Below are 9788 nucleotides of genomic sequence, written 5' to 3' on the forward strand. Positions count from 1 at the left end.
GTAACTTACAGAGATCTGTGTACGTGGACATCAAGATCCCTCTGCTCATCCACACTACCAAGTATCCGACCATTAGCCCAGTACTCCATCTTCTTGTTACTCTTACCAAAGTGAATCACTTCACACTTACCTACATTGAACTCCATTTGCCACCTTTCTGCCCAGTTCTGCAGCTTATCTATATCCCGCTGTAACCTGCCACATCCTTCCTCACTGTCAACAACTCCACCGACTTTCGCATCATTCGCAAACTTGCTCCCCCAACCTTCTAGCCCCTCCTCCAGGTCATTTATAAAAATGACAAACAGCAATGGTCCCAAAAGAGATCCTTGCGGATTTTATCGGCACAATGTAGGGATTTTATGTGCACACTTTAGGGGGATGTTATTGGCAGAATGCAGGGGATTTTATGGACACAATGTAGGGGATTTTATAGGCACAATGTAGAGGATTTTATAGGCACAATGCAGGGGATTTTATAGACACAATGTATGGGATTTTATAGACAAAATGTAGGGGATTTTATAGACATAATGTAGGGGATTTTATAGGCACAATGTATGGGATTTTATAGACAAAATGTATGGGATTTTAGAGACACAATATAGGGGAATTTATAGGCACAATGTAGGGGTTTTTTTGGAACAATGCAGGGTATTTTAGAGACACAATGTAAGGGATTTTATAGGCACAATGTAGGGGATTTTATCGGTACAATGTAGGGGATTTTATCGGCACAATGTAGGGGATTTTATAGACACAATGTAGGGGATTTTATAGGCACAATGTAGGGGATTTTATAGGCATAATGTAGGGGATTTTATAGGCACAATGTATGGGATTTTATAGACACAATATAGGGTTTTTTTATAGGAACAATGCAGGAGATTTTATAGGCACAATGTATGGGATTTTATAGACACAATATAGGGTTTTTTTTATAGGAACAATGCAGGAGATTTTATAGGCACAATGTAACGGATTTCATAGACACAATGTAGGGGATTTTATAGGCACAATGTAGCGGATTTTATTGATACAATGTGGGGGATTTTATAGACACAATGTGATGGATTTTTTAGACTCAGTGTAGGGGATTTTATAGGCACAATGTATGGGTTTTTATAGACACAATATAGGGGATTTTATAGGCACAATATAGGGGATTTTATAGGCACTTTGTAGGGGATTTTATAGGCACAATGTATGGGATTTTTTGGGAAACAATGTAAGGGATTTATATGAACAATGTAAGGGATTTTATAGGCACAATGTAGGGGATTTTATAGACACAATGTAGGGGATTTTATAGACACCATGTAGGGGATTTTATAGACACAATGTTGGGGATTTTATAGACAGAATGTTGGGGATTTTATAGACACAATGTAAGGGATTTTATAGACACAATGTCGGGGGTTTTATAGGCACAATGTAAGGGATTTTATGGATTTTATAGACACAACATAAGGGATTTTGCCGGCACAATGTAAGGGATTTTATAGACACAATGTAGGGGATTTTATCGGCACAATGTAGGGGATTTTATAGACACAATGTAGGGGAATTTATACACACAATGTGGTGGATTTTATAGACACAATGTTGGGGATTTTATAGGCACAATGCAGGGGATTTTATAGACACAATGTAGGGGATTTTATAGGCACAATGTAGGGGATTTTATAGGCAAAATGTAAGGGATTTTATAGACACAATGTAGGGAATTTTATAGACACAATGTATGGGATTCTATAGACACAATATAGGGGAATTTATAGACACAATGTGATGGATTTTATAGACACAATGTAGGGAAATTTATAGACACAATGTCGGCGATTTTATAGACACAATGTAAGGAATTTTATAGACACAATGTAGGGGATTTTATTAATACAATGTGGGGGATTTTATAGTCAAAATGTATGAGATTTTATGTGCACACTTTAGGGGATATTATAGGCACAATGTAGGGGAATTTATGGACAGAATGTGGGGGATTTTATAGACACAATATAAGGGATTTTATCGGCACAATGTAGGGGATTTTAGAGGCACAATGTAGGGGATTTTATAGACACAATGTATGGGATTTTATAGGCACAATATAGGGGATTTTATAGACACAATGTAAGGGATTTTATAGGCACAATGTAGTGGATCTTAGAGGCACAATGCAGGGGATTTTATAGGCACAATGTAGGGGATTTTATAGACACAATGTAGGGGATTTTATCGGCACGATGTAGGGGATTTTATAGGCACAATGTAGGGGATTTTATAGACACAATGTAGGGGATTTTATCGGCACGATGTAGGGGAATTTATAGACACAATGTCGCTGATTTTATAGACACAATGTAGGGGATTTTATAGACACAATGAAAGGGATTTTATAGGGACAGTGCAGGGGATTTCATAGGCACAATTTGAGGAATGTTTTTTCTCACTTGGTGGAATGTAGTTTAAGAAGCCAATAGCAGAGTTCATGTCTGTGGGCCAACTGATTAGCAAATGCTGTCTCCTAGATTATCCCTGGAGAGCGGGCAGCATTGTTTCACCCATGAGTATCAGACATCTGACCAGCATACAGCTCCCAATCAATCAAAGGGCAATCAGCTCATGGTCTGCAGACCACACATGAACGAACAAATGTAACATGATGTTCCAACAGAGTTAAAGATCATGCAACACCACGTTATCCTCCAACAGATTTATTTGGAAGCAGTAGCTTTCAAAGCACTGCTCCTTCACCACCTGATGAAGGAGCGTCGCTGCGAAAGCTACTTTGCTTCCAATTCAACCTGTTGGAGTATAACCTGATTTTTAACTTTGTCCACTGCAGTCCAACTCTGGCACGTAGACATCATGTTTAAACAGAAGTCACATTATATTTTACAAGAGCTGTAATGACCATGTATCTTCTTTGATCTAATGGACTTTAACAACCTCACATTTGCACATAGGCTTCAAAAAATAAAAAGTAAAATTCACAATTAATTTATCCCACTCTGTTGTGTCATATGGGAATATTATGTTATAATAGTGATGCCAGGTTTTTAATCAACAGTTCCTTCTTAGCTACTTACCAATGTCGTTATCCCAATTATTTGACCTTCCATTGGAATGACATCCAGGAATGTTCCAAATTATACAAATGCTGAAAACTTGCAATGGATGTTGGGAAAGGCAAGGAAGAGAATCAAACATGAGACTTTAATAACAGTTGTATTTAGCCATTGTTGTATTTTGACTTTGATTCTTGACCAGACGGGTCTGTACTTTAAGACAGTTACATGACCTCCTGGTGGACAAGGTCAGAGGTCACATAACATCAGGTTATAGTCCAACTGGTTTGCAATCACACACTTTTGGAATGCTGCTCCCTCATCACACTTTTGTAGTGTGTTTAAATCACTGACATTGTACTACAAACAAATAAAATTGATTTAGTTTATTTTATCTTAATTTCCTTTGCTCAATAAACTAATGCATTATTATTAAAGCTAGGTCTACAGCGTTGGTAACCATGTCAAAAAACACATCAGGACTTACCTTTCCACTGGTTGTTTGAACCTGAATCTACCTCAGCACAGCAAACCTCACTCCCTCCCCCAACTGGTCTCTCTCTCCCCTCCACCTCCTTTTCTAACTCTGCACCTCCCTCTCCTTCCTCCAACCTCTCTCTCCCTATCACCACACCCTCTCCCAACTTTCTCACCCAACTCCCCCCACCTCTCTCTCCCTCCCCCATCTCTTTCCCTCCCCATCTCCCACTCTCCCTTCCCCCACCCACTCTCCCTCCCTCTACCTCACTCTCTTCCTCTCCCCTCTCCCATTTCTCTCTCCCTCCCTCCAACCTCTCTCGCCCTCCCTTCACATCTCTCTCCCTCCCCCATCTCTCTCTCCCTCCCCCAACCTCACTCTCCCTTCCCCCACCCTCTCTCCCTCCCTCCACCTCTCTCTCTTCCTCTCCCCTCTCCAATTTCTCTCTCCCTCCCTCCAACCTTTCTCTCTCCCTCTCCATCTCTCCCTCCTTATCTCTCTCACTTTCCCTCCCCCATCTCTCTCTCTCCCTCCCCCATCTCTCTCCCTCTCCCTCCTCCATCTCTATCTCTCTCTCCCTCCCCCACCTCTCTCTCTCTCATTCCCTCCCCCATCTCTCTGTCTCCCTCCTCCATCTCTCTCTCTCCCTCCCCATCCCTCACTCTCCCTTCTCTCTCTCTCTCTGTCTCCCTCCTCCATCTCTCTCTCACTCCCCATCTCTCTCTCCCTCCCCCATCTCTCTCTCTCCCTCCCCCATCTCTCTCTCCCTCCTCCGTCTCTCTCCCTCCCCCATCTCTCTCTTTCTCCCTCCTCCATCTCTTTTCCACCCCCATCTCTCTCACTTTCCTTCCTCCATCTCTCTCTCTCTCTCCCTCCCCCATCTCTCTCTCCCTCCCCCATCTCTTTCTCTCTCCCTCCCCCATCTCTCTCTCCCCCTCCCATCTGTCTCTCTCCCTCCCCCATCTCTCTCTCCCTCCCCCATTTCTCTCTCTCTCCCTCCCCCATCTCTTTCTCTCTCCCTCCCCCATCTCTCTCTCCCTCCCCCATCTCTTTCTCTCTCCCTCCCCCATCTCTCTCTCCCTCCTCCATTTCTCTCTCTCTCCCCCATCATTCTCTCTCCCTCCCCATCTCTCTCTCCCTCCCCCATCTCTCTCTCTCCCTCCCATCTCTCTCTCTCCCTACCCCATCTCTCTCTGTCTCCCTCCCCATCTCTTTCTCTCTCCCTCCTCCATCTCTCTCTCCCTCCCCATCTCTCTCTCTCCCAATATTTCCAGCGCTGCTGGGTTCAGTTTGATTTTGACTTCTTTATTGTCCCATGTATCTTGTTACAAAATACAGTGGAAAGTGTTGTATAGTGTCACGATGCTCTGTGCCATCTTAAAACACAGAAAAATAAAGCAAAACATAAAATATAAAGGTGGAAGAATGGAGAAATAAAGGGAAAGTGTCCAATTTTCCAGTTCTTCTAGTTAAGTGCCTGCCCTGGGCCATTGGAATGGTGGGGGGAGGTGGGATAGGGTGGGTCCAAGCCTCCTTTGCTGCTCTTTGCCGCCATCTTGCATCCTCCAGCAGCCACATCACTGGGAGTCCTTGATGGACCTCACCAATGCAGTCCCCACTGACGCCGCTGGGTACCATAGCAGCCCAAACTCTGCCGTCACTATGAGTCCACTTCAGGCCCACCTTGCCGATGCAGCCACTGCCAATGTTACCAAGTCTCATACTGGGCCCAAACTTGTCTCCACAGAACTAACCGTTAGCCAGGACTAGGACCACCTCATCGATGCAGAAGCTGCTCGGAACACAAACTCTTTCTGGCACCGTCGAAACAAGGCCGCATTGGGCCCACAAGGGTCTGTACTGTGCTCGTTCGAGTCCGTACTGGGTCCACTCCAGTCTGCACTGGGCACACTTGAGGCCACACTGGGCCCACTCGAGTCCACACTGGGTCCACTCCAGTCTGCACTGGGCCCATTCAAGTCCACACTGGGCCCATTCAAGTCCACACTGGGCCCACTCCAGTCCACACTGGGCCCATTCAAGTCCACACTGGGCCCACTCCAGTCCACACTGGGCCCATTCGAGTCCACACTGGGCCCACTCCAGTCCACACTGGGCCCACTCGAGTCCACACTGGGCTCACTCGAGTCCACAATGGGACCACTCGAGTCCGTACTAGGCCCATTCCAGTCCACACTGGGCCCACTAAAGTCCACACTGGGCTCACTCGAGTCCACACTGGGACCACTCGAGTCCGTACTAGGCCCACTCCAGTCCACACTGGGCTTACTCGAGTCCACACTGGGCCCACTCGAGATCACACTGGAGCTCACTCGAGTCCACACTGGGCCTACTCCAGCCCACACTGGGACCACTCCAGTCTATACTGAGCCCACTCGAGTTAACACTTGGCCCACTCCAGTCTACACCGGGCCCACTCGAGTCCACACTGGGGCCCACTTGACTCCACACTGTGCCCACTCCAGTCCAGATTGGGCCCACTCCAGTCCACACTGGGCTCACTCGAATCCACACCCTGCCCACTCGAGTCCGCACTGGGCCCAATCAAGTCCGCACTGGGCCCTCTTGTGTTCGTAGTGGTTAGCACTGCTGCCTCACAAAGCCAGAGACTCGGGTTCAATTCCCGCCTCAGGCGACTGACTGTGTGGAGTTTGTACGTTCTCCCTGTGTCTGCGTGGGTTTCCTTCGGGTGCTCCGGTTTCCTCCCACAGTCCAAAGATGTGCGGGTCAGGTGAATTGGCCATGCTAAATTGCCCATAGTGTGTTAGGTAAGGGGCAAATGTAGGGGTATGGGTGAGTTGCGCTTCAGCGGGTCGGTGTGGACTTGTTGGGCCAAAGGGCCTGTTTCCACACTGTAAGTAATCTAACCTATTCAATCCAGTCCGCACTGGGCCCATTCGAGTCCACACTTAGCCCACCGACTCCACACTGGGGTCACTCAGGTCCACGCTGGCCCCATCACTGACTGCTCTGATACTGCACTGTGCCGACTGCATAATGCCATTGCCACAACCAAACTCTTTGAGGAGAAAGTGAGGACTGCAGATGCTGGAGATCAGAGCTGAAAATGTGTTGCTGGAAAAGCGCAGCAGGTCAGGCAGCATCCAAGGAGCAGGAGAATCCATGTTTCAGGCATGAGCCCTTCTTCAGGAATGAGGAAAGCATGTCCAGCAGGCTAAGATAAAAGGTAGGGAGGAGGGACTTGGGGGAGGGGTGTTGGAAATGCGATAGGTGGAAGGAGGTTAAGGTGAGGGTGATAGGCCGGAGTGGGGTGGGGGCGGAGAGGTCAGGAAGAAGATTGCAGGTTAGGAAGGTGGTGCTCTTCCTCCACTCCTTCATCCCCAGACCATAGCAACACGACGGCTGGAGGAAGAGCGCCTCATCTTCCGCCTAGGAACCCTCCAACCATAAGGGATGAACTCAGATTTCTCAAGTTTCCTCATTTCCTCTCCCCCCACCTTGTCTCAGTCAAATCCCTTGAACTCAGCACCGCCTTCCTAACCTGCAATCTTCTTCCTGACCTCTCCGGCCCCACCCCACTCCGGCCTATCACCCTCACCTCGACCTCCTTCCACCTATCACATCTCCATCGCCCCTCCCCCAAGTCCCTCCTCCCTACCTTTTATCTTAGCCTGCTGGACACGCTTTCCTCATTCCTGAAGAAAGGCTCATGCCCGAAATGTCGAATCTCCTGCTCCTTGGATGCTGCCTGACCTGCTGCGCTTTTCCAGCAACACATATCCAGCTCACAACCGAACTCTTTATCAAGCGGCAGGTAAAATAAATGAGGAAATAAAAACAAGAGAAAAGGAAAGAAACAAAAGGCAAAGCAGACGGAGCAAACAAGTCCTGGACTCAGACACCCTGGTCTTGAATAAGCTGTCATCATTTTCAATTAAATATTGGCAAGTTCAAAAACCTTGCAGTTTTATTGTTCAAGTACAGATTTTTCCCACCTTCCTGACTCGGTTATTAATCAGTGCTGACCCAGATCACTCACAACCCATGATACCCAATTTGCTCCTGGGTTGATTTTCTTCTCCCATCTTCTCTTGTTCTGAAAGCCACTACCACAGGACCACCGGCTGTCTTCACCGTTGCCTGAGCTCGCATGTTCCCAATGCTGGTCTTTGCTTGTCTTATATCCTCAGAGTCAACCACTCCAGCTCTTTCCTGGCCAGTGTCCTACCCTTTGCAAACTCGCAAGAGCTCTCAGTCCCTCTTATTTTGGTTGTGGAATTATACCGGCTTGCAGCACAGAAACAGGTCCTTCCACCCAACTCGTCCACTCCAACCTAAACTGAACTAGCCCCATTCACCAGCATTTGGCCCATACCTCTCTCAGTCTTTCAAATATCTTTTAAATGTTGTAATCGTACCAGCCTCTACCACTTCCTCTGGCAGCTCGATCCATACAGGCACCACCCTTTGTGTGAAAAAGTTACCCCGTTTAGCTGCCATTTCAATCTTTCCCTTCTCACTCTCTCGTTTTGGATTCCTGGAAAAAAAGGTGTAGGCTATTTACCTCGTCCATGCCCCTCATGGATTTCTGAATCTCCAGAAGGTCAACCCTCAGTCTCTGACAACTTCAAGGGAAAAAAGCCCTCACCTGTCCAACCTCTCCTTATAACTCAAACCTTCCAGTCTAAGTAACATCCTTGTATACCTGTTTTACACCCTTTCCAGTTTAATAGCATCCTACCTATAGTAGGCCAGTGAATATTGAATTCAGCACTCCAAATTTAGTTTACCAATGTCTTGCACAGCAGTGACATAACACCTCAACTCCTGTACTCAGTGCTCTGAACAATCAAGGCCAGTGTGCCAAACACCTTCCTCACAACAGTGTCGACCTGCGACTCCACTTTCAGGGGAACGATATATCCACACACCAAGGTCCCTTTGTTCGGCAAAACTCCACAGGGCCCTACCATTAGCTGTGCAAGACCTGCCCTGGTTTGTCTGACCAAAACGCAGCAGCTCCCCTTTATCGAAATTCAACTCTTGTCTGCCCTGGTCACTTGTGTAAAGCCCCATTTGTGGAGAAAGTGAGGACTGCAGATGCTGGAGATCAGAAGGGCTCATTCCTGAAGAAGGGCTCATGCCCGAAACGTCGATTCTCCTGCTCTTTGGATGTTACCTGACCTGCTGCGCTTTTCCAGCAACATATTTTCAGCTCTAAGCCCCATTTGTCACCCCATCAAAGGTGAGCGAGTCTTTAACCACAATCTCTGAGCTTCCTTGCCTATTCCTTTCTCAAGTAACGACTCAGCTTGAACTCTATCTCTTTTTCAAAATTCTTGGTCCCCTTCTGCCTTTCCTCTGTCACCCATTATCTGATTATGGAGCTTGGGGTTGCATTGAAGACAAACTAAACACTCCACTTTGCCGGAGTGGCTCTCACTCTGCCCTTTGGTATGATCTGTCTTTGTGACTTGGATGATTTGTTCAACATATCCTGCAGCACATTGCTTCCTTTTCCCTTGCAATCCAATGGGACCTTGTGTCACTGGCAGTTCATCCCTTCTAGCAATATTTAAGTTTCTGTCACAAAACAGTTCATAATTCCACCGCATCTACTTGACCTAGCTCTGAATGCAACCGACCACGAACAAACCTCTTGACTTAACTTCGGACGCATTTGACAAGCAGGACTTACTCATTACGATCGGGAATCGAGTTGGCCTCATGTTGACAACACTTGGGACTTGTCAGATCTCAGGAAAGTGTTCACGGCAGCCTCGGCGTTGCAACTTTGAGAGCTGAGGTCTCCACAAGCTCTCGGGTGAACAGATGTTATCACGACACAGGAAGGAAGGGGAACTGAGTGTGTAACCAACTCACCCACTGCAGAATATCCTTTGCTACTGAAAGCCAAGTGACATTTGGAATAAAATATTGGCAGCCAGTTCCCACTGAGTAGAAATTGCCGATGGAGATCAGGAATTCGGAACGAGAGACTTTCAGATCGATTATTTAGCCCTTTCAACAGAAAAGCGACAAAAATAAAAGTTAACTACTCCTGACACAAGATAACGCAACACTGGTGCAGGCAATTTGGCCCAACCCATCAGGAGAATCCTATAGTGTGGAAACAGGCCATTTGGCCCAATATGTCCACACTGACCCTCCAAAGAGTAACCCACCCAGCCCCATCCCCCTAACCTATTGGTCTACGTTTACCCTTGACTAACACACCTCTGAATACTATGGGTAAT

The 9788-nt window shown here is 46.8% G+C and overlaps 1 protein-coding gene across 1 annotated transcript in view; it reads right to left on the reverse strand.

The window, feature by feature from the left end:
- The window catches only part of LOC132836010 (adhesion G protein-coupled receptor E3-like), a 67607-nt gene extending 58332 nt beyond the window's left edge, over positions 1 to 9275 (reverse strand). Inside the window, exons 1-2 of the mRNA XM_060855203.1 lie at positions 9230 to 9275; positions 3093 to 3170 (exon numbers count right to left, since the gene is read on the reverse strand). Coding sequence (XP_060711186.1) covers positions 3093 to 3170; positions 9230 to 9260 — 109 coding nt within the window. The 5' untranslated portion in view covers positions 9261 to 9275. The remainder of the gene's footprint in view (positions 1 to 3092; positions 3171 to 9229) is intronic.
- Positions 9276 to 9788: the final 513 nt, after the last annotated feature.

This window comes from Hemiscyllium ocellatum, chromosome 45, assembly GCF_020745735.1.
Source record: "Hemiscyllium ocellatum isolate sHemOce1 chromosome 45, sHemOce1.pat.X.cur, whole genome shotgun sequence".
In the NCBI taxonomy this organism is placed as follows: Eukaryota; Metazoa; Chordata; class Chondrichthyes; order Orectolobiformes; family Hemiscylliidae; genus Hemiscyllium; species Hemiscyllium ocellatum.